The following is a 25,023-nucleotide window of genomic DNA, read 5'->3' as shown; positions in this document are numbered from 1 at the left end:
TTCCCTGAGCTCTTCATTATGTACACTGTGATTAAAAAAAATTTTTTTTAACATTTATTTATTGTTGAGAGACAGAGTGCGACCAGGGGAGGGACAGAGAGAGAGAGGGAGACACGGAATCTGAAGCAGGCTCCAGACTCTGAGCTGTCAACACAGAGCCCAATATGGGGCTCGAACCCACAAACTGTGACGTCATGACCTGAGCCAAAGTTGGATGCTCAACTGACCAAACCACCCAGGCACCCCATGTACATTGTGATTTTAAAAGCAGTGACTTCATCAAATAAAAGGAAAATGTAAAGTTTGAAAGGACTTTCTAAATAATTTAGTTGAGTTGCAGCAATGGTGAATATCAGCCAGTCGTGTTCTCACCAGGTCTCTGGAGTTCCTAGAGAACTTGCTCGAGACCTCTGCATGCTAATACATGTTTCTATATTGTGTCATGTTTATTTGTGTGGATGTCTTGTTTCCCACATGCCAGTCACGGTTCATTTTTTTTTTATTCTGCTAATTGTTTCACATTCAAAGACACCAATATTACCTTGGCTGAATTATCTCAGTATTTTAATTTGTAGCTTCTTTTCTTTCAAACAGGAGCAAAATTTATTGGAACTTTCCCTATCCCAGACACCTATAATCCAGATGATGATAAAATATATTTCTTCTTTCGTGAATCATCGCAAGAAGGCACTACTTCTGATAAAACCATCCTTTCTCGAGTTGGAAGAGTTTGTAAGGCAAGATATATTTATCTTACTTAAGGCATGTATGTATATGTATGAACAATTAATCATGTAACGTTGAAGTAAGAGTATTTTAATGTCCATCATTCGTAAGTAGTAGGATAAATTCAGACTATCACACTGGTATAATATTTTTTTGAGAGAGAGACAGAAAGAGAGTGAGTGAGAGAGAGAGAGAACACGGGCACGGTAGGGGCAGAGAGAGAGAGAGAGAGAATCTTAAGCAGCTACCACGCCCAGGGGGAGCCCGACACAGGGCTTCAACCCATGACCGACCGTGATCGTTACCTGAGCTGAAATCACGAGTCAGACACTTAACTGTCTGAGCCACCCAGGCTCCCCTTGCATATATAATTTTTAACATCCAAAAGGAAAAAGGAAAAAAAAAGAGATTACATTTTTTCCAATATTAGAGCTCTGTTTCATTGTTGGTTTTGTTTTTGTCCAGTGTGAACTGTTATCCAGGTTTGAGTTAGATACTTGGCAGTTTGCTCCTTATATTGACAGGTTACCCCTTCACCAGTTTTCACTGTTCCCAGCAAGATCACGCATTGTCCTGACCCAGGGAAATTAAGATGCTTTTATACATTAAATTTGATTTTGAAATTGAAAGTAACATAATCACTGGAGTAACTGGAACACTAACAGAATCAGATCTGGTATTTTTTATGAAAACACATCACGCATGTAAAATTATGCATCTTTCTAAGGATCAAATAAGTTGAAACTATGGTTAGTAATATATAGTAAATATTTTCTGGATCATTCATCTAGATTAGGTTTTGAGAATACATGGGATAAGGGGGGTGGGGCGACGGGGACAAATAAACCGAAATGCAAAACATTTGTTTTGAAGAATACTGCGGTTAGTTTTTAAGATTGCCATTTTATGTAATTTATAGGAAAACAGGATTCTATGACATGCTTACATTTTGTTCCTTTAAGGTTCTCTTTTGAGTGAATACAATCTTTATAGAATAATAATGCTGCTGGAATCACACTTTTGACTTCAATATATTATTTTGTTGTTGGATTTGTCTTCACTGAAATAACTTTTCTTTCATAGCCAGACACCTTCAGTGTAAACTCTGTTATTAAGAAGAAGAGCTGTTAAGTTAATAAATACTCTCAGTAGGAAGCTTTTTTTGGTCTTGTCCAAACTTTTCATTTTCTTCCATGTGAGCCTATCCCTTTTTTGTCCCAATCTGTACCCTCGGGCTTTTGAGCACGTCCAGGGACAGAAATACAAACCATCACTGCACTTAAAGTGCTAATGAAAACATGGCTTTTGAATGAGGCCAGCTCATGAGCACACATCATTCTTTACCTAGTGTCCTGGCCAGGGATGCTGTCTCCCACTGATCCCTTCACCCCCAGGGGACAGAGTTCTCTAAAAAGCATCCTCATTCTTTCCGAGTCCAAGAATTCACAGTAATTTCTCTTGAAGCCTCTTGCCTAGAGATGAATAGCCATTGCTTGGAGTAGTCGTAGTGTGTTAATGTACTGAGGCATGCTTTAAAACAACAGTCTCCCAACTCTGAAAAGCTGTACTGTGGATTGACATCATTTATATAAATGGCTACATTAAATATGTCATAAAAGATTTACAAGTTAGTTTCTGATGAACGCATATAACAAGTGAATGTTTTGTGGGCGAGTTCAATACTTATTTCTTAATAGGTCTAATCCATTCGATAGCAATTAATTCTTTACAAAGTACTCTTTTCACCCTAGTATTGTTGAAAGTTACATTAGAGGGGGAAAATTTAGTTGCCCCACTCATAAATTTTTATATTAAAAATGTGATGTAAACGTGAAGTTTTGGCCCAGGGATATTTAGTTTTAATTATGAACAAACTCCTAAAGAAGTGAAAAGGCAGAGAGAATTGTAGCGCAGGAATCTTCCCACCAGAAAAAACTCTAAGGCCACACAGCAAGATTTTGTCATGCCATTGTGTTTGGATAAAAAGCTAACAAATTGTGAGATCAAATAAGGACATGTGATGGATGAATTTACTTTAAAGAAAAAAAAAGATGTAATGAAAGTCCTTCTTACATTAGTCTATCTGTTTACTCAATCATTATTTCTAGTTAGTTTCATCTATAGAATTTCCCACTACACGTATGATCTATTAGTTAAATGTTCACAATATTTGGTTCTACATGCACCTTTAAAATTTCTAAGTTCAGCACGCCCTGCTATGTTTTTAACTTTACTTAATAATTTAGGATTAACGTGTATCAAACAGTGAGCACTTCTAAGTGGAGATTTCACTGACAAGATTAAAAATGACCTGAAATCTTTTTTTAAAAATGTGTTATGTCAAAATAGTAGCAAAAACTATGATAAGTTTAATTTAAAAAACTGTTCAGCATCATCACTGTTACTGTTACGTATAATTTTCACATAGAAATGTTCCTCTGACATTTTTCAGAACATATTATTCCTCTCTGTCAGTTCATTTTTTTTTTTACCCCCATGGGGTTATTGTGATATTGTCATTCAATTTTCAAGAAATGATCACAAATGTATGTCTATGCTGCGGAACAAAATTGACTTCAATAGATATAAGCAAAGATCCAAGAAGGCAGAGATCATGTTAGATAGAATTAAGAGTGAACTGTGCACTTTACTGAGTTTATAAAACTTTTTAGTGATGTGGGACCATCAAAGTATTCATTTACTTAACACATTTTACACAACATTGTGCTAAATCAACAGTAGTTTTATAGAGAATAAAAAGAAAAGAGATTGGCATTTATATTCGCTGAGCTTGCAACCGGGTAATGGTAATAGTAATGATATATGCATTAAATAAGAAAATACACAGATTAATATATAGAACTGGCAAATGTGGTAGCTGCCAAACTGGGGGAAAAAATCACAGGGTGTGGTTAAGAAACAAGGGTGGGTTTTCGATTGTCTATGGAAGGTTCCTCTGAGAAAGTAGCTTTTGATCCAGGGTATTGAAAATGATGAGGACGCTCCAGGGCAGAGATGACAGGGCTAGGGAAGAATGCGCCAGGCAGAAGGAAAACACTTGTGAAATCTCAGAGGTGGGAAAATAACATTTAAGCAATCGAGAGAGCTCTGCTGTGACGGGAGCATAACGAGTAAATGGCAAATTAACAGACTAGTGATCCTTTTTCCTTTAGAACATACTTGAAATTTGCATAGTCTGGAGAAGTCTTATCTTCCCTGTTTGTGGTTAGGAGACTGAGACTACAAATACTGACCCCATGATGTACATGAAAGGTCGCGACAAGCTCCCGTCCTATTGGATCCTCGATGCCTTTGTGTTTTTGTTTTTGTTTTTGTTTTTAAGTCGATTTATTTATTTTGAGTGAGAGACACAGAGAGAGAGAGAGAGGGAGAGAGAGACAATCCCAAGCAGGCTCTGCACTGTTACTGCAGAGCCGATATGGGGCTCAAAGAACTCACAAACTGCGAGGTTTTGACCTGAGGGAAAATCAAGAGTCTGTCACTGGATACACTTTAATTCTTCCTTACTCCTGTCCCAGAGACTTTGATACTTGCCCATAGACAGGGACTCCTATATTCTTAGTAATCGTGATTTCCAGAAAGTAAGGCAGAGATTAGGAAAATTCATAAAGAGTGTCTTCTGATTTTTGATACAAAAAAAAAAAAAACACCAAAAATGGTGTTAAGGGCATAGATTTTATAGTTGGACATGTTGAACTTGACCTGGCTCTGGGATATGCTGCCACAGCAGCCAGTTGAAAATATGAACCTGAGGCTCAGTAGTGTCTGGAATCATGAATTTGGAAATCACCAATGTTTATTGATTCTTGAAGTCATGGAAGTATGTAAAATTGCCCAAGAAAATATGTAGTAAAAGATCAAAGAGCAAGGATAGAACCCCAAGGAACAATGATATTTAAGAAAAAGCAGAGGAAAATGACCACAAAGACAATTGAGAAGAAATAGCTTGATAGTTGGGTCGAGAGCTGGATGGTAGTGGTGTCACAAATCAGACACAAAAGCTGTCTCGAGAAGAAAGCAGTTGTCAGTGATGTCACACACCAAAAGGAGGTGAGGTAACATTGCAATTGAAAATCAGGTATTACGTTTGGCATCAGGATATCATCAATAACTTTTGCTCAAATGATATGGATATTCGCTATGAAAGCAGATCTAGGCTTCCATTTCCGCTCTACTTCTTCCGAGCTCAGCTTCTTAATGGAGAAAATCAGGGCCCCCATCTCTTCCATGACTATGTTACCAAGCAAATGAAAGACTTAGATGAAATCATATGAATTTGGATGAGGCAGATACTGAGGAAGGAACTGGAAAACCAGAGGGACTTGGATACATCTCTATTTTCGAGCCGTCAACAACATAAAAGATTGACATATGAATAAAGTAAGTTCCTTGTCATACTACAGTGGGTTAAGTGTCAAAAATCACATATACACACATGGCACACATCATGCATACACAGTCTCACGTTTGGAGCCAGATCAACTAACTGTCATTGGGAGTGGAAGAGTGGTAGTGGCAGTGTGTGTGTAGTAGGGCCAGGTGGTGGTTAGAGGCAGGTTACTGAAGATTAATAGGAAGAGATGATATTTTATTAGTTTTGATGTTTGAAATCCCCGTTATTATTTTGCCTTCTTTTTTAGCAATGTTTGTACTTGGAAGGTGGATCTTATTTCCGGATATAGTCAAAAGAATTTGGAGACATGCCTGGTGATAATTTTGTGAACAGTTTTTTTGTGTGTGAGCAGTATGACCAATGCAAATTTTAGACAAGAGGTGCGAAAAGGGAGAGACACTAAATAGTGAAGAAGCTGAATTAAAGTATCATTTCGTAGGACAGTGTGGATCAATGAGAGCCTCAGGAGAATAAGTACCTTCCTCTAAAGAATATCTTTCCAACTCAGTCTGTTGTGTATGTTATCAGTTTACGTGGCAGAACACATTTAGTAATGAATTATTTTTCAGTGGGATATCCCTACCTACTGCACTTTCTCGTATTTAAAATACGGTGCTTTGGGGCGCCTGGGTGGCTCAGTTGGTTGGGCGACCGACTTCGGCTCGGGTCACGATCTCGCGGTCCGTGAGTTCGAGCCTGATGGCTCTGTGCTGACAGCTCAGAGCCTGGAACCTGTTTCGGATTCTGTGTCTCCCTCTCTCTCTGACCTTCCCCATTCATGCTCTGTCTCTCTCTGTCTCTAAAATGAATAAACGTTAAAAAAATTAAAAAAAATAAAATAAAATAAAATACGGTGCTTAGCCTAGATGATTTCTAAAGCCTCGCCAGACTCTATAGTTCTTTGATTTTGTTGTACAGTCAATATGTTCAAGTACCAAATGGTGCACCTTACACCCCAGGCTGTTCTCATAAATGGTAAATTACATGGATCTTCATGGGGAGGTTATATACGCTGACCGAAAGAACAGGTGAAACATCATGCAGTAAACCCTCTGAATAGTCCTTTCAGATACTATTATTTATGTCTGTATGTTTATTACCATGCACATGTGTGTGTGTGTCCCTTCAAGACCCACCCTATAAGCTACAGTGTGGAAATACCCGTCACTTCAGTGAGTCTGGCTTGCAGCTTTTCGCCTCAAGCCTGTTTCACATTATTTTTGAATTCTGTTCATTTTTTGGAAGCATTGTCCATTAGCTAGCCCACTCTGGATTCCAGCTCTAGGTTAGGCCCGTTCTCATTTTTTGTTCTGCAGTATTTCCTTTTGTCCTTGCCAGGAATTCAGTTTGGATGGTCCTTTCACATAACTTGCCTGGGGGTCTAATTAATAGCCCTTTGCTTCGATTCCACTTGCATTGTCTACCTTGATATATGGTCCTATTTGGACAATTACTGCCTTTGAAGATTTGTGTTTTGAGGCCGATGACACTTTCCGTATTTATTGATCTCCACCGAGTTGTGGGTTTTTTTTGCTTACTTTCAACGTGTCACTTACAACCTGAATGAGAGATTTAGAGCCACGAGTTACAGATGTGCTTTTGCTTCACTTCCATCTGTTTTCCTGTCAGGAATTCCTAAGCAAGGATTTATACTGTTGCCTTGTAGCTTTTTTTTTTTTTTTTTTTTTTAATTTAATGAGCTCTGATCTTACCTGGGGGGAGGGAGGGAACTGCTTACCATGCGTTGATTTACCTAATTTTAACCTGTTAAATCTTAGAAACTGAATTTTTTAGCATAGTGTCTTACCCAAGTCTTGCATTTCTAATAATGTTTACAAATTTTTGAAGTAGTTAGAAAAACATGTTCTCCATTTTGATTCTCCAATGGCAAATCAAAAACAGTCATCTTTAAACACTAGAATCCTTTTTAGAAAAAAAGAAAGTATTGGTGCCTTGAAAGCCTCTTCAGAATGGATCTCTTAAAAATCACTGTGCTTAATACCTGCCATACAAGTTTTTTTGTTTCTTTTTTCTTCTCCTCTCCCCTTTGTCTGAGATGTTTGAGTTTCTACAGTTTTGTTTCTTTTACTACTAAGGGATTTCAAGATTATTTGTAGATGAACTAAAATACTCCTTCTTTTTTTTTATGTCTATTTATTTTTGAGAGAGAGAGAGCAGGGGAGGGGCAGAGAGTGGAGAAGACAGGATCTGAAGCAGGCTCAGTGCTGACAGCAGACAGCCTGACACAGGGCTCAAACTCATGAACCGTGAGATCATGCCCTGAGCCAAAGTCAGATGTTCAACTGGCTGAGCCACCCAGGTGCCCCAAAGTTTCCTTATTTTCTTATTTTGCCTTTTTTTCTTCGTGGTCATAAATGTATTACTATTATTTTTTTGCATCTCAACAAAACAGTTACATGAAATGTAGTTATAAGACATTGCAAAAGAAGATGAGGGCTGAAAAGGAAAGCAAAACGGCACAGTTCTCTCATTTGATTTGGTCTGCATAACTTCACCATCTTCCATTAGTTTACTTATTGTATAATGTCCTCATTTAAACTCTTGCTCTCAGTATAATATTGTATTTTAGTATATATGACATGCTTTCCTTGAGAGGCTCCTGGGCTCTTATTCCAGGTTTCACTTTTTGTTTCTATCACATCACGATCATAGTTTCCAGCTTCTAAATGGGCCATTCTGTGTTTGGAATGACCTTATCATTATTATTTACTTACACAGCCCCATACAGACCATCCGTATTAAGTTTACAAATAAAACTCGTCCCTAGAAATAACTGTGTGAAGACTGAGGCAGCACAGGGCAAAGTACATTGGACAATTGCTCTGAAATGTCAGTTGCTGTGGTCCTATCTCCAGGACTTCCTGGGGTGATGGGTCTTCAGGCGATTCGGAGGCATATCTCAACACAAGGCTGTTTGAGACCTGCAAGGGACAGCTGTTATCATAAATGACATATCAGGTAAAGAATATGAATGATGTATTGAAATACAACAGGCATTACATTGAAAACATGAAAGTATTAAATTGCCCTTATCTTCTTGAATGTGTAAAAAGGGTCAATTGCAAGCCTGTGTGTTGACCTCAGTGTGGCAGTTTCAGTTATGGAAAAACATGTTTATGGATTCACAATATTGTGGTATTTAGATTACACTTCAAAAGAAAAGAGGTAGTATTAACTGAAGCTTAAATCTCTGAGACTAAATGTCATTAGTGGCTAGAACTGGGGAGAAGCGTGCACAAAAGATGCATGGATGATAGCTTTGCAAGTGTTTCAGGAATTCGCATCCTCCTGCTGGCACAAAGGTGCAGAAGAGCATTAAGCAAAATAACTAATTTTAAGCAAAGAAGAATTTATGAACTCCGACTCCAGCATCAAACCCTTGATTTTTTCTTTTTCTTCTTTAAGTGATTAAGAGTTGTTATTCTTCAGTGTTTGTTGATTTGAAAAAGCTAGTGACTTTCAACTTGAATTCATTAACATGGTTACAAATTTCTGAATGCTAATCCATATTTTAATAGAATACAACACGTTCCCAAATATCTTGGAGATTTCATTGATTACTAAAATCTTTAGGATTCAAGAGCATAGGAGCCGAAAACCGATTCTTACTTGGTCCAAGAGCTTCTGTTTCCCAAGATATAGGTGGGAATGACCATATTTATAAAGTGTGAAGAGATCCTCAAAGAGGATGATGTATACAGATAAAATCGTGTTTAGCAGATGAAGCCAGCATAGTGACCCAAAGGTCAAAAGACACACTCAATAAAAGTTCATGTGTGACAGTTTGTAGCTACTCCACATGTCTATGCAAGATTTATAAGGACTGGAGTCTGCTGGGACAGTAGAAGCAGAATGGAGTCACCATTAACCTGCCTTCTGACTGATCTACCCATTAGCAGCCTATGATTAGAAGATCATGGTATTTCATAATATGCAGCCATCACCTGACTCAGAGATAGTTTATTTTATAGCCGCTGAAAGATTGTAAATTGTGTTTTGTTTCATCTTCTGTCTTTTCTGTTTTCATTAAACCCTTTACACTTAAGAAATATCACAAACATACAAGAAGCCACAGAGAATAAGAAAATAGGCACCCTCTGCATTCACCACCATGTGGTCTGGCTTGTTTACATTTAATTTCTTTGTTACTTTCATCCCCATCTTTGTGTAGAGAATGTCAAGGCTTTTGGCAATCTGACTACAAAGAAGCTGTGATAGAGTAGAGACACAGAAGTGACTGGTGACTAAAAGCTGCTGATTCTGACATCTCAATAATAAATCTATTGTGTTAGTGAGATGGCTGCGTTCTTTAGAACTTCACAGAAATAAGCAAGGAGGTGACAATTTAGTACAAAAGTGGTTACCTCCCTTTCAGCCCTCTTCTGTGCTTAAGGTTCTCAGGGGGGGATTTGGTGGATTTGCAAACAAATCCAGGCACTGAGAGCTGGTCAACAGTCAGTCAATTGACACTTCCCTACAGGAGAAATACAACCCCTCGTGAATTGAACTTTGCCATCCCAGGTCATGCTTCTGGATGTCTGTAAGAGTTACTATTCAGTCATTAAATGCTTATGATCCATTCCTGAGAACTATTATCCCAGAAATTATACTTGTTTCCCTGCTGACAGCAGGTGGCTTTCATCTTTGACCTGGATTTTTTTTGTTTGTTTGTTTGTTTTATCTTTTTATTCCTTGAGGGAGCATGGAAAGGCTGCTAGACGGATAGGCAAGCACATTTAAAGATTCTTTTGTTCAAAGGATTGCAATTTCCATTTGTCAGGTTAAAAAAATAGATATGCAGGCCACAGTGTAAGTTCCTTTCCTGTCCAACAAATTTGAGCCTAGTAGAATAATTAGAATTTTTTCATGGTTTGTCTTAAACATGGGTGATAATTGCAAGGAGAGAGGGGGGGACACTTTGCAAATAGGCATTTATTGCTATTTTTATCTAATAAAATGCTTAAAAGGGAATGTGATTGCTGATTTTTATGATGAAGTAGTGATGTATACACCTGTTAAAGGAACGTTGTGGAGCAAATATTTGATATATCTGTTTATTCATTTAACAAAATAATTTGAGCAACTATGCTATGCCAGGGGAAAGCAATAAACCAGAGTCCTTAGCATTCAATTCATGATAGCTAATATTTTGAATCAGCACTGTTTTTAGTATTTATAGCTGACTCAAAATTGCAAATATAGGCAATGAAAAATTTTACAAATTATAAATATGTAAGAAGAATACATTAAAATGGAAAGATTTTCACTTAGAGCTTAGTACAAGGAGGAGTCTGCTACAATAAGACTATATGAAGACAGAACACATATGTGAATGTAAAAATATATAAATCAAGGTTGATGAGAAAGATGAGATATCTTACTTTTTATTTTTAATTTTTAAAAATGTATTCTAATATTTATTTTTGAGAGAGTGTGTGTGTTTGTACTGATAGGGGAGGGGCACAGAGAGAGGAAGATAGTCCGAAGCAGGCTCCGTGCTGTGGGTGCAAAGCCTATTGTGAGATCTGGGGCCGGAACTCAGAAACCGTGAGATCATGACCTGAGTCACAGTCGGACGCTCGACGAACTGAGCCACCCAGGCACCCCTATTTTTAAATTTTTTATAAAATCTCTTTCTTCCCAAATAATTCCAGGTAGCATTTCTCGCTGAGATCCTATGAAACGTTAACACAGAATTCATCCTTACTAAAAGGAAGCACCAGGGGTTTTTCCTATTCATATTAACATCTGGATTTATATTTATGAAATGATCTGAGGTTATTAGCGGTAAAAATAAAGGCCGTGTCTAGATAAATCTGCCTTCACATCTGTAGCCATCGTTAATCATCCAATAGCCAGCTGAAATATTGGTTATGTTTCTTCTTGCACAATGATACTGCAACAATAGAAGCACCATATACAAAACATAAATTCAAAAGCAATTATAGACATGTTTGCATCTAGATGGTTATTATATAAAATATATTAGGTATTAATTTTCTTTCACTTCCTTGTAGTAACTCTCGATACTAAATAACATATTACTAAATGACATAAATACTTTGGCCTGGTATTAAAGCTTTCCTTGAATGTACTCCAATATCCTTTTATAACATTCTCTTCCACTATTTGAATTTATCCCAGTATTTGCCTAAACCAAATTTATCCTGGTTCTCCCTATGTGTGCCTTTTTTTTTTAATGTTTACTTATTCTTGAGAGACAGAGAGAGAAAGAGACAGAGTGGTGGGGGGGGGGGAGAGGGTCAGAAGGAGAGGGAGACACAGAATCCGAAGCAGGCGCCAGACTCTGAGCTGTCAGCACAGAGCCCGATGTGGGGCTTGAACTCAGGAGCCATGAATTCATGACCTGAGCCGAAGTTGGACGCTCAACTGACTGAGCCACCCAGTCGCTCTGATCCATGCACGTTCTGAAGTGTCCCACCTGTTGTCCTTCCCCCTCTTTTCTAGCACCAAGAATATTTCCTGAACCAATCTCTGATCCCACTTATCATTTTAAGAACAATATTGAATCTAACTCTTCAGTGAAGCCTGTACTCATTTTTTTTTTTTTTCTTACTACAGAGACCTTTCAGAGGAGACTTAAATTCTATGGCATTTATCTATACTTTCTAAGGGCACTTATCAATTTTATCTAGTATTTTTTGTTTCTCACTAATAATTGAACATGCTCTTATTAAACACCTGATAAGCAGGATATTAGTGACATATGTGCAGTGATGTAGGATGAAAGGAATAGGGAGTGCGTTTTCTGGAAAGAATGAAAAATTATGAGAAAATCAACTTAATGTTCTTTTGCTTTGTATTATCACCATGTGTCAGCAATTCTAAACAGTATCAGTGTCAAAATGCAACTGCCAGGAAGGTCTTTTGTTGGTCCAGTTTCCAAACAATCACCGTAGTTATCACTGAGTTTATATAATGTATCTGTCAGCACACACGCGAACTCAGTTACACATGCGTTCCAAGACTAAGTGCACATTGATTTGGATCATTTAAAATTTAAAACAGCGAGACATAGTGCAAACTCCGAGGTGCAATTTTTGTTCAAGTGCAAATTTTAGTTCATATATGAAATATTTTCTTGAATTTCAGTGTCTTTAAATTTCAATTTTTTTTACATCGTTGTAAGCCTAAAGAACAAATCAAGGAAGTAAAAATTATTGTTCATTTATACAGAGCTATTTCTGAAAAGTATTCAGTTGTGTAGCAGAGAGGGTTATAAAGTGGGATTCATTCACTCTGGGTGTCCCGGTGTGCCTCTGGTGTTAGGTGCTGAGGCTATAAGGATAGTTACGGTCTGTGGTCTCAGGGACCTCATTGCCTTCTCAGCTCTCCCACAGTTCTGTAGATTTCTGAGATTTGCTCTGTTACTAAGATTATATCACATGGAATTTGGATTTCCCCATCACCCAAGTTAGCACTCAAAGGGATCTCTGTCTTCCTTCCCCTTTCCTTTCTTCTTCCCCCTTTCTTCAAGAATAGCAACTATTTCTGTGACTTTGAATTCTCCTGTTTGGAGTAGTCATTGATACTTTTTTATAATTGCATTTAATTTTCAGAGATAACGAAGCAGAGGGAATACAGTTCCTAAATATTCAGAGTTAGTATTTGACAGTGAACTTTGTATTAAATTTGTAAGACATAGATTGCATGCAGGATAAGAATGTTTATATAATTTACATTTAAATGTAAATGCATTAATGGAAATCATGGCTGTGAAAGTAATTTTTGAAAGTTGAGTTTAAGTACTTAATATATTTATTTCATGAAACAGTCTCATCTTACTTATTGTAAACTTAGCAGATCTAGTCAAATAACAATTGTATTAATTTTGTATTCATATTTAGGGACATATTAAATTAAAAATAAGAAATAGATGTTTTAATGGTGAATTATTGAATTGCATTGTCCTATTTATTTTATTGAATTGATTTAAATGCTTATGTTTAGTAAGTGTCTAAAGAACATTTTTAATGAAATACTTCAGAGTTAAAAAAAAAAGTATGGAAATACATCAGTTAGCATTTAAAACAAGATTGGTTTTATATGTATGTTTGTGTTGCCTTACTGTTTAATTAGTAGGGCACCAAAAGACTTTTGAAAGTCTACACCAAGGCATATTTCTAAAGATCATAATGATCTTACTCATATGTGTAATATACAAGTCAGTTCTAGTATTTATTGAACACAAGTTGTCTGGCCCTTTACTAAGCATTGTACACAAATTTTTCCATTTAATCATCAGAATAACCAATTTCAAGGCATTAATCGTATTTGTTCAGTGGAGACTTGGAGAATTACATAGCCTTTTGTAGGCCATGGGGCAACCGTTGACAGAGGTGAGATTTGATTCCAGGTCTCACTTATTTACTAGATTGCCTTGCCAGCCTCTACCTATCCAGGAGAGCTGAATTATATTCATTGAACCATGAGAAGAACATGCAATACTAAGAGACAAAACTGCCTTTTCCCTTGTTTCAAAGTTCAAAGCCCTAAATATGTAGGCTCCTTGTCTTTGTGAACAAAGACATTAACTAAATCTGTATCTCTATTATTTTCCTTTTCTTTTTTTTCCAGAATGATGTTGGCGGACAGCGCAGCCTGATAAACAAATGGACAACTTTTCTTAAAGCCAGATTGATTTGCTCAATTCCTGGAAATGATGGAGCTGATACTCATTTTGATGAGCTACGTAAGTCACATCCTCCTTTTTTTTCTTGAAAATGTCTTACTGCCTAATAAATTCAGCATTTATTTTACTTCAGCCCAGGACAGCTGGCAGGAGTGTTATTACTAAATTCATACAAAGAACATGGAGGTGTTCTAAGTCTCAGAGCATATTGTAATGAAGCAATTCCTCTTTTCGTAAGCGTTCTCAAAGTTATGAAGGAAACAAAGCCGCAGCAAGAGACACAAAGCTACTAGCAATGGTTCTATAGAATCCATCCATTCTCCATGTGGCGTTTTACTTTGGAAGGAGCAGCAGTGTATAGGTAGCAAGAACTTGGGTTCTTTATTCTGCGGGTGCCCTCTGCTGGAGAGCACAGGAGATGGGGAGAACTCGCTCCCGCTCACTTGTTAAGAAAAAGAATACTGAGAAAAGTGTTAGACGGATTATTCTTTCATTTCCCTTCTTTACTCGCCTCAGAGCTAATTCTAGAAGGGAAGTTTTCAGTTATATATAAAGTTAGCATCATCAAATCTTATCTTTTAAACTTGTTTTTGCCATGCAGTGTAAAAATGATTTGATCATTGAATGATTTTATCATACAACATATAAAGTATATATATTGTTGTTGTTTGAATGTTCATGGCTGATCTTTCATGTTGTATATAAGTATGCTCACATCCTAAAAAATCTTTTGAAGGATATTATTTACACATATTTTGGTATCAGTACTGTGCAAGTGATTAGAAAATGCTGAGCAAGTTGTTACATAAGTAATGTTGCACAAGTAATTAACTTGTGTAGCCATTTTTATATTGTTAGCAAATAGATAATTAAATCACTAGTAAGTTGACACAGTTACAGGACAAGATTTTTTTGTTTTTTACATTGGAGGGTAAAAATAACCTAGGTTTTTAATTTTTATTCTGTATGAAATCACATACTTCTGATTGGAAATAGTCATGGAGATTATCAAGCAAATCATCCCATTTATGGGTGATTGAAGTAAACATCTAAGAGGTTAGATATCCAGTTCAGTGTCGCATAGCTAGTGAGAAAACCAGTCTTTAACCTTTAATTTCTTGTCATAATGTAATGACTTTCACTGTTATTTTACAGTATTTTATATACTGCAGAGTCTCAGGAATACTGTATGCTGAAAGAAAAAGCAAACATGTAATACTGAAATATAAAAATATAATGAATCATTATTTCTTCCCATTAATAGAGGATATTTACTTACTCCCCACAAGAGATGAAAGAAATCCTGTAGTATATGGAGTCTTTACCACAACCAGGTAAGTTCAAAAAATGCTTGTAATTCTATAGAATTGTTATGTATATGTAAGAAAACACAGTTGTATGATTTTTTTGTCCCTTTTGTGTGAGAAAAAATACCCCATTTTTCATTTTATTTTTTCACTTAGTGTTTCTTAGAAATCTCTTAATATCAATACATAAAATGTCTCTTGGTTCTTTTTCTTCCAGCAGAGTATTCCTGTATCAACCACCACAATTTATTTAGCCTGTCTGCTATACATAGACGTTTCCATTATTTCTAGTGCTTTGGTGGTACGCGTAATGCTTCACTGACTAAGCTTGTATACATGTTGTTCTCTGTATGAGCAAGTATATCTGGGAGCTAAATTCCCAGACGAAAGTTACTGGGTGCAAAGGTGTGTGCATATACTAACCATAGTAAATAGGTCAAGCTGCGTGACGTAGAAGTAGTATTAAAGAAATACATGTCTTAGTCATTGGTTTGGCTGAAATCACGAGACGGGACTTCTGAAATGTCCTCCCATACTATCTTACGTGCGCTTCGCCATCACCCTGCAAAGCTGGGAGTTTGGCTGTTATCACCATATCATTATTGCTCTACTAGCTTAAACATAGGAAGTTCGTATGACTTGCCCAAAGAAGACGAGCCAGTTAGTAGTAAAGGTGGCACTAGAACTGAAGGTGTTTTCTTAATTTCCACGCCTGTGTTTTTGTCTTCTTTCTATATAATACTGTCCTGCACCTGTCTCTGAGACTCTGTGACTTCCTTCCTTAAAAGTTGCCCTAGCACCTATGAATCTTTCTCAAAAAATATAGGGACCTTACATAATTTTATTTGAATTTAATTTTGTTTAATTCAGCAACTTACCTTTGACCCTGGTACGCCTTTTACGATATTCCTGTTACATATTGCTGACTGCAATACCTTCTTTGAACTACTTTTTTACTTTTTCCACAGCTCTGCTATGAATATTTATATAGATATTAGTATTGGAAGTGTTGGTGGTGTTGGTAATAGAGAAATGGGCCTACTGCCTCCTTTTGAAAAAATTATTAAAATAGTTTGTAGGCACATTATCATTTCTTTTCTGTGAAAATTACCTTCACTTAGTTTGCCTTATACCAATAGTGTTCATCATATGTCAGAACACAAAATGCTCTTTGGCTAATTATGAGATATAGAATGTGAATATTTCAAATGAAAATAAAGAAGATACCCTAACAAGCTGCCATTCGGACTCCCATTTTTCTGCTCATTTGTATCTGGTCTAAAAAGATGCAGGAAGAGCAAGTAAGTGTCTGGAGTCACTCAAGTTAAGTATCTCAGCCCTGGTTCTCTTGGCATCTTTCCATTCACAGAACTGTCTTTGAAGTCACTGTGTTTTCCACACACAAGGCATCGATATGTGCCAGGGAAATACAGCTCCGAGATAGTTATCTTTTTTCTCCTACCAAGTTTTTGCCCACCCAGAGTGCGAAGTTACAAGTCCACTCTTTGTTCTTGGTGTACTTAATTATTCTATTTTGAATGGCGCCCTGAGGACTGAGGTAACGTTGGGATGCATGGCACATCTTTTATCCAATCAGAAGATGTAGTGAATCTGCAACAATAGCAATACCACAAAGCATGATGCACCATCATTCCTTTAGAATATCCTAGGCGGATGATGTGATTTTATGGGGGCGTCACCTTCTTTCTTAGCAGCTAGTTTTCTTCCAGCTGCCTGTTTGCCATCAGCTCTGGATGTTTCCCATTAATGTCATTCCAAGAATATTAATGGTCGAGCTAGAGAATCTTTGGCTCATTTGTATAGTGCTGAGATGATATGTCTCTTAGCTCCTAGGGGGTGATCTCGTTTTTATGAATAGGAATCACCGAAAGTTTTAGATGCAGAGAAAATGTCTTTTATTTTCCAGAAATAAAACAAAAATGAAACATCTGATGACAGTGTTAACAATTTTCACCATTAATTTGCAAAAAATTGTGGAATCCTCATGGAGCTTTTCTGCTTCTTAATTATGTGTGCTCCAGTCCTGTGTAATTAAGATAAATTTTAAGGGTCAGATAAGGTACATACATAAATTCAAGAAAAAATACAGAGATTAGGGAAGAAGCAAAAGAGAGTTTCAACATTTTTTAAATTAATAAAAATTGTATGAGGAAATTCTTAATAGTCAATATTTACGGCCATTTGCTCACTGTAAGAACACTTAAATAGAAGGGCATGTGGGTGACTTGGTTGGGCGTATCACTTTGTCATGATCTCACATGTTCATGGGTTCAAGAGCTGTGTTGGGGTTCGGATTCTGTGTCTCCCTCTCTCTCTGCCCCTCCCTGCTCAAGCTCTGTCTCTCTCTCAAAATAAAATAAGCATTGAAAAAAAAAAAAAAGAAAACACAAAGGAGATATTTATTATTTACGTATCTAAAATGCTCCTCTTTAAAAAAGTAGGTGATGTAACTTTTTATTTTGGAAGTTCTTTGGGAGGCATCAGGCCGTAAAAACTTCAAATGAAATTCAAAAGCATGTCTATAAATATGATACTCTTTTCTGCATATTTCCTTCTATCCTCCAGTTTTCCTAGGGAACTCCTATGTATCTGTCAAGTGTCAGTGTAGGCGCCATCTACTCTGAAAACTCACCAGACAGCCTTGTGTTGGAGTTCCATTGCATGCTTGCTTAGCTTACTACAATCATCTGTAAGGTAACTGCTGTCACACTTTTTTCAGGCTTGCTTGCTTATAAGCTCCTTAAGGGCATATACACACATTTTGTCTGCAGCACCTATCAAATGGAATGTGCCGCATTACTTTGTCCACACACCTGGTTATAATATGTGCTCAATAAATGTGCATTGAGTGATGTACAATGAATGATTGGACCATTCTGCTTTTTTTCAGCTCCATCTTCAAAGGCTCCGCTGTTTGTGTGTACAGCATGGCTGACATCAGAGCAGTTTTTAATGGTCCATATGCTCATAAGGAAAGCGCAGACCATCGTTGGGTGCAGTACGATGGAAGAATTCCTTATCCCCGACCTGGCACTGTATGTATCCAACTTAAAAATCAAATTATTTTTATAAGCCCATATCCTCTTTCCAATTCTATTATAATAAACTATGCTCATTCACCACAGCAACATGTGCTGTGCTTTTGAAAATACCTATTATTTATTTACAGTCATACATTAGCATTTCCATCCTTCATTGGAACTTAACTTTTTTTTTTCCCCTTTTGAGTAAGAGCTTTAGATACTACAGGAAACAATGATTATATCATAAGGATCAGGCTATGCTGAAAATATAGTGCCTATCCTCAATAAGTCTACAGAATCATCAAAATGATTCAATATGTAGAATGACAAATATTCCAAGTTAAATGAAAATGCCAAATAAATATTTATTTCCCACTTACAGCTCTGTATATAGGTAGAGTCTTTGGGTCCTTGTTTCTACTTTAAAAGACAACATCAATTCCAATAGTTCATGTATTTCTTTATTATGTTGCATCTGTTAAAAAAAAAAAAGACTTTGCAGTGTGAAATCTGTATTTGCATTATAAATGGCAAGTTTTTGTTTTGTTTTGTTGATGTGATTAAAACAGTTTAAGTTATTTAAATATTTTAAGGTTGGTTAATTAATAAAATATAAAGAAATACATGCTCTTTTTTCCACTTAAGATTCAATATGAATATTTCTACCAGGAGCTCTAAAGCATTCCTCACAATCTCTGAGAAAAAGTATTGACTTAATCCAACCAATTCTACCGAATTTTGTCTTTTCATATGTTTGTCCTTAAACAGGAAACAGTTGGTAACCAGGCTTTTTCAGGCTTTCTCTTTTCATCTTCCTGTTACATAACCTAATTAAATTTAGGAAACACACTTTAGAACTGTGACTATTTTCCCTTTCGTAATTCCTCAATAGAAATATGTTTCAAATATGTTTTCTGGACTGATTATAAGGTTATCACACTTCGATGGAAAAATTATTTTGCAAATAATGTGATTTCCAGGATTCAGATTTTTAATTTTCTTTGAACATCAAAATTATACTTGTCTTATTAATTTCACAGTAACGTAAGGTGTAAGTTACAGTGTGCGGATAATATTCTGAAGGTTTTACAAATCTTAACTTCATAAGGATTCTAAGAAGCAAGTGCTGTTGTTATTAATGCCATTTTACAGCCACTCATTTTATGCTACTCAGCATCAGGCACACAGAGGTGCAGTAACTTCCCCAAGGTCACAAAAGCGACTGAGTAGTGCACCTGAGTTTTAAATTCAGACACTCTGGCAGCAGAGTCCAGGCTCTTAGAATTTGTACTATGATACTATATTAAAATTTTTTTTTGTCTCAAATTATATTTATTTTTCTTCTTCTGTAGAATATCTTTTACTGCATATATATAGTATATATGTATATACTGAACATATAATAATATGTTTATGATAGACTACATTTATTAAGTATATATGTAGTGGATATATATGTAATGAATCTATGTAGAATTTCAACTGCTGTTATATATATTTGGGGCCTTTTGTGAGGAGGACAGTTAAAATTCAGAGGGGATTTCTAGCTGGGGAAATTCCACCATCCTAGGATGATGGGGTTAAGTATCATGGACTATCACATTCTCAGCCGTTTCTACATGAGTTTGTTTGTTTGCTTATTGAGAGAGAGAGAGAGAGCAGACATGCACTCGAGGGAGGGGCAGAGGAAGAAGGAGAGAGAGAATCTTAAGCAGGTTCCATGGCCAACTCAGAGCCTGATGTGGAGCTCAATCTCACAAAACGTGAGGTCATTACCTGAACTGAGATCAAGAGTTGGACTCTTAACCAGCTGAGCCACGCGGGTGTCCCTCTTTTTAACAATAGAAAAGGAAAAATAGTAGCAGGCATAAGAAAGTGCCATTTAACTGAGTTATTCCTTTATGCTTACTCAACGTCAGTGTTCCTCAGGAAATTCCTATGCTTTTTAAAATATGTGAACATATTGACATCTGTAGCAAAGCTTTGAGAATTACACCTTATAACTACAGACAGTCCCCAACTTAAGTAGTTTTAACTTCTGATTTTTTTGACTTTCTGATGGTGAGAAAAGGATCCACATTCAGTAGAAACTATACTTAGAATTTTGAATTTTGACCTTTTCCTGGGCTTGCCAGATGCAGTACGAGGGGCTCGTGAAGCTGAGCCTGGCAAAAAGTCGCAGCTTCTGGTAGGCCACATCATCAAAAGGGTAGACAAAAATACACTTGAAATCATCTGTTTTTCACTTTAGTACAGTTTTGAATAAAGTACATGAGATACTCAATGCTTCTTTATAAAATAGGCTTTGTGTTATGTTAGAGGAGTTTGCCCAACCGTAGACGAATTCAAGTGTTCTTAGCACATTGAAGTTCAGCTAGGTTAAGGTATGATGTTGAGTAGGTTAGGTGTAATAAATGCACTTTTGCCTTATGATATTTTCAACTTACAATGGGGTTTATGGGGGCACAATCCCATTGTAAGTCGAGGAAGATCTATAAACTCACTCACGGCCCGAAATTGGGCCAGTATTGGTGAAGGAGATGGAAAGAGGCTCCAGAAAGACTCCAGCAGAACAACATTCTCATTGATCAGGAAGTTTATCTCCTTGTTATAGAATTTAGAGATGCAAAAACGACTATCGTTGGGGTGCCTGAGTGGCTTAGTTGGTTAAGCTTCCAACTTCAGTTCAGGTCATGATCTCACAGGCAGTGAGTTCGAGCCCACATGGGGCTCTGTGCTGACAGCTCAAAGCGCGGAGCCTGCTGCAGATTCTGTGTCTCCCTCTCTCTCTCCTCTTCCCCCACTTGCGCTCTCTCTCTCAAAAATAAATAAACATTAAACAAAAAAAAGCAACTCTCATAATTATTGGGAGAAGCTGTTTATTTTGCGTTACACTTTTGGTTACAAGTGGGTTTCTTTCTCCTTGGTCTGAAGTGGGTAAGACTGGGATCAAACTTAGCTCTACTTGACTCCAAATCAAATGCCGTTAACCTCCACAGCACTCTACCTTCAATGAGATCAAAGCGAATAACCAAACTGAACCCCACACTGTTTCCCCCGGGACTGATCTGCTCCCTGCACAAATAATAATGCCGTTTTGCAACCTTACTGCGCTTGTCATTTCTTTTCTTGTAATTCTGGGGACACATCTTTGACTTTAATAAAAGCACTGCTGAATAATTTGCTGGCTACGAAACGTCAGAATCTTTCCTAAAAGCCACTTTATGCTTAAACCTTTTAAAATAGATTATTTGAAAAACCTCCTTTGCGTTTACGTTTCCTCATGTTGTTATCCAGATTGCTTCTAAAGTTGTGCTCCCAGCAGGGCCTTCTGCTGACATTATCACTGAGAGAAATAAACACGAAGACTCTCAGGGTGCCACAGCGACTTTAATTTTCTAGTTTTTGACAGAATCCTGTGCTTCCTGTGACAAAAAGTCAAACCTAAACTCCTGGCCTTACTACGATATCATTACTCTCTACAATGTCAATAAGCCTGGAAACTCGTGAATGACAAGGACACTGTCACAGAATCCCTTCACTTCAAGGGATTCGCCTGCCCTCTGGTGTCCAAACTGAATGAATCTCTGAACAAACTGTATTTTGTTCGGCTGGACTTTTTCAACCGTTATTGAACCTTAGGCCTTGAGAATAAGAAGTTGCAAATGAAATAAAATATGGCAGAATCCACAATATAGCAGGTAGTAGGGGTCAAAAATGGAAACCAAACTGAGGTCAGGCCAACGGTAGCAGGCTGCTCGAAACCTCAGAATTGGAGGAAGATTTTTAAAGCCAGATTTCATTTTTGATATTTGACTTATTATTAAAAGATTTACTTGGTAGTTTTATTCTGTGTTGATAAGGAAATTTATGATGTATGCCTAAGTGTCAAGTGTTGATAAATGTTTACTTGACAGGGAGTTTCAGTTTTTAAACCATTCTCTTATCAAAAAGGTGAGAAGGTGCTTTAAAAATTGCTTCTTGTGGTAAGAACACTTAAGGTGAGATCTATGCTTTTAACATAATTCTAAGTTTATGAATACAGTATTGCCTGTAGATAATGTTGTGAAAAAGATCTCTAGAACTTCTTCACGTTGAATACCTGAAATTGTATACCATTAATTACTGACTTCTTACATTCCACTCCCCTTAGCCCCTGGTAACCACAGTTTTATCTTTGGCTTTCATGAGTTTGAATATGTATATAAATGGGAGTATGTAGTTTTTTTTAAATTTTTTTCAAAGTTTATTCATTTTTGAGAGACAGAGACAGAGCACAAGTGGGGCAGGGACAGAGAGAGAGGGAGACACAGAATCTGAAGAGGCTCCAGGCTCTGAGCTGTCAGCACAGAGCCCAGTGCGGGGCTCAAACTCACGGACTGAGAGATCATGATCTGAGCTGAAGATGGATGCCTAACCGACTGAGCCACTCAGGGTCCCCATGTAGTTTTGACCTTCTGTGACTAACTTACTACACTTAGCGTAATGTCTTCTTTGTTCATCTACATGGGCACCTGTTGAAGGATTTCCTTTTTAAGACTGAATAGTATTCCATTGTGTGTATATATCACTTTTTTCTTTTTCTTTTTTTTTTTTTTTTTTACCCATTCATCAGGTGATGGACATCTAGACTGTTTCCACCTACAATATAAATAATAGAACTAGCATATGATCTCACTTCTGGGTATTTATCCAAAAGAATTGAAATCAGGATCTTGAAAAGAGATTAGCACTCCCATGTTTATTGCAGCCCTATCACCATAGCCAAAATGTGGAAAGGACTTGTTTTTGAAGTTCAAATATTTAAGAAATGTCTGTTTCACTATTCTCAAATCATTTTGGTGCAGTTTTTGACTATTTCTAAACCTCTAATGATGAAAAAAATTCATTTTTAGATTCCATTTTCCCCGAAATACTGCTTTTGCTGTTAAATGTTTTAGCTTTACTTTCAAAGGTTGAAACCTACACTTGAATTTCCCAACTAAGTTTCCATTTTATGGTGAGGAGCAAAATGAAGTGGTTATAGGCCCTCTTCTAATTCCATTACTACAGGTACACTGAAGTCACATGCAATATCACATCTACTAAACTAACCTCCTTGTACCCATTTATTGCCCCTCATATCCTGTAAAAACTTGACTAAAATTCTTAAATCTCAAAGAATCCCTGAATAAACATCTCTCCTTACCAATTCTATTTTAGGAATTTAGATCTTCAGAAAAATTTAAAATATCTTTTTCTTTTTATCCATATATCAACCAGCCATTTAATTTAACGGACCTGCTACAAAACATTAACATTGTTTTAATGTTAAGTGATTTTTCAGCTACCACCACCAAATGTAAAATAATTAATTCTCTCTTTCTATAACATTTCAAATCTTTGCCTAACAAGAAGCCCCACCGTGTACAACTCATACAGCCTTTTCTCTAGAGTAAATCAAAGGTAAGGGCTTTCTTTTCCATGGGGCCAATATTCTCTTTATGCCAAGCAACTTACTATGTTCAATGAGCTTTTCCTTTTTCTCATATAGAACTCCTCTAAAGGAAAGGAAACCTTGGGGCGCCTGGGTGGCTCAGTTGGTTGAGCATCTGACTTCTGCTTAGGTCATGATCTAGTGGTTCATGGGTTTGAGCCCTGCTTCGGGCTCTGTGCTGACATCTCAGAGCCTGGAGCCTGCTTCAAATTTTGTGTCCCTCCCTCCCCGCCATCTGCCTGTCCCCCGCTCATGCTCTGTCTCTCTGTCTCTCAAAAATAAATAAACATTAAAAAAAAGGAAACTTTAAAAAAGACAGAGCTACAGCTATATGTTTTGTTAAATGTCCAGCACAATTAAGTTTAGCTTAAACTATTTAATTTTGAAAGTAAATGATAAAAAATTGTTGGTTTAATTGTTGTCTATAAAGTGCTACCCAGTTATAGTAGACAGAATCCAACCTTTGTGCAAGCAGGGGAGCATACTATGACATTTTTTAATTCAGAGGTTAAAGTTCATTTGCCAATTGTAAATAAAATTTTGAGTGGATATTTGCAACTGGTACATGCATTTCTTCAAATGCTAGAAGACATATCGCTATATTAGACACTGAACAATAAAGAGGAAACTTGAGTTGTTGTTGTTTTACCTTTTAAGCATAGCAGGATATTCAAGATTCAAATATAACAAGAATAAAGCTGGGTTTTAGTTGCAAAAAAAGAAAAAGAAGAAAGAGACAAATGTACCCCCATATTTGTACCCCTGGCCTTTCTAGTTCTGATACTGAAGACAGAGTCTTTCCTCATCCACATTTAGAAACTGACTCACAGCTGAATAGGCAGGGGGATAGAATGGCACCTGTGAAATTACAATTATTTTTCGGGGCCCCTGGGTGGCTCAGTCGGTTAAGCCTCCGACTCTTGGTTTTGGCTCAGGTTATGATCTCACTGATTATGAGTTCGAGCCCTGCATCAGGTTCTGCTCAGATGGTGCAGAGCCTACATAGGATTCTCTTTCCCTCTCTGTCTGTCCCTCCCCTGCCCGCTTCCGCTCTCAAAATAAACAAATAAATTAAAAAAGAATAGTTACTAAAAGAAATTGCATGTATTTTTTTACTTTATAAATAAAAAAACTTCCTTTTTGTATTTAGGTTATTTTTCCCAGTTTGCTAAAAATGGAAGCCTGGTTCAGTCTTTCCTTGTGCCCTGTCTTCCCTCACATTAGTCAGTCCCATGATTTGTTTAAAAGGACAGTGCAACCTGTAGAAAACAGCCTGAAGCAGCAGGAGGAGAAAACTTTGAACAGCTGTCTGGTGCCTTGCCAAGGGGCAAAGCTCTTGCGTTGGATAAAAACCATTTTTCTCCTCTCATCCGTCGCTTCCC

General features: G+C 37.0%; 1 protein-coding gene across 2 annotated transcripts in view; it reads left to right on the top strand.

Annotated features, from left to right (window-relative positions):
- SEMA3D (semaphorin 3D) overlaps nt 1-25,023 on the top strand; it is a 200,159-nt gene that overhangs the window by 138,858 nt on the left and 36,278 nt on the right. For both annotated transcript variants that reach the window (XM_060632365.3, XM_060632363.3), the window contains exons 8-11: nt 595-737; nt 13,760-13,874; nt 15,079-15,148; nt 18,033-18,177. In XM_060632365.3, coding sequence (XP_060488348.1) covers nt 595-737; nt 13,760-13,874; nt 15,079-15,148; nt 18,033-18,177 — 473 coding nt within the window. The remainder of the gene's footprint in view (nt 1-594; nt 738-13,759; nt 13,875-15,078; nt 15,149-18,032; nt 18,178-25,023) is intronic.

The sequence above is a fragment of the Panthera onca genome, chromosome A2 (assembly GCF_046562875.1).
Source record: "Panthera onca isolate mPanOnc1 chromosome A2, mPanOnc1 haplotype 2, whole genome shotgun sequence".
In the NCBI taxonomy this organism is placed as follows: domain Eukaryota; kingdom Metazoa; phylum Chordata; class Mammalia; order Carnivora; family Felidae; genus Panthera; species Panthera onca.
This window is presented reverse-complemented; position numbering and strand designations above follow the sequence as displayed.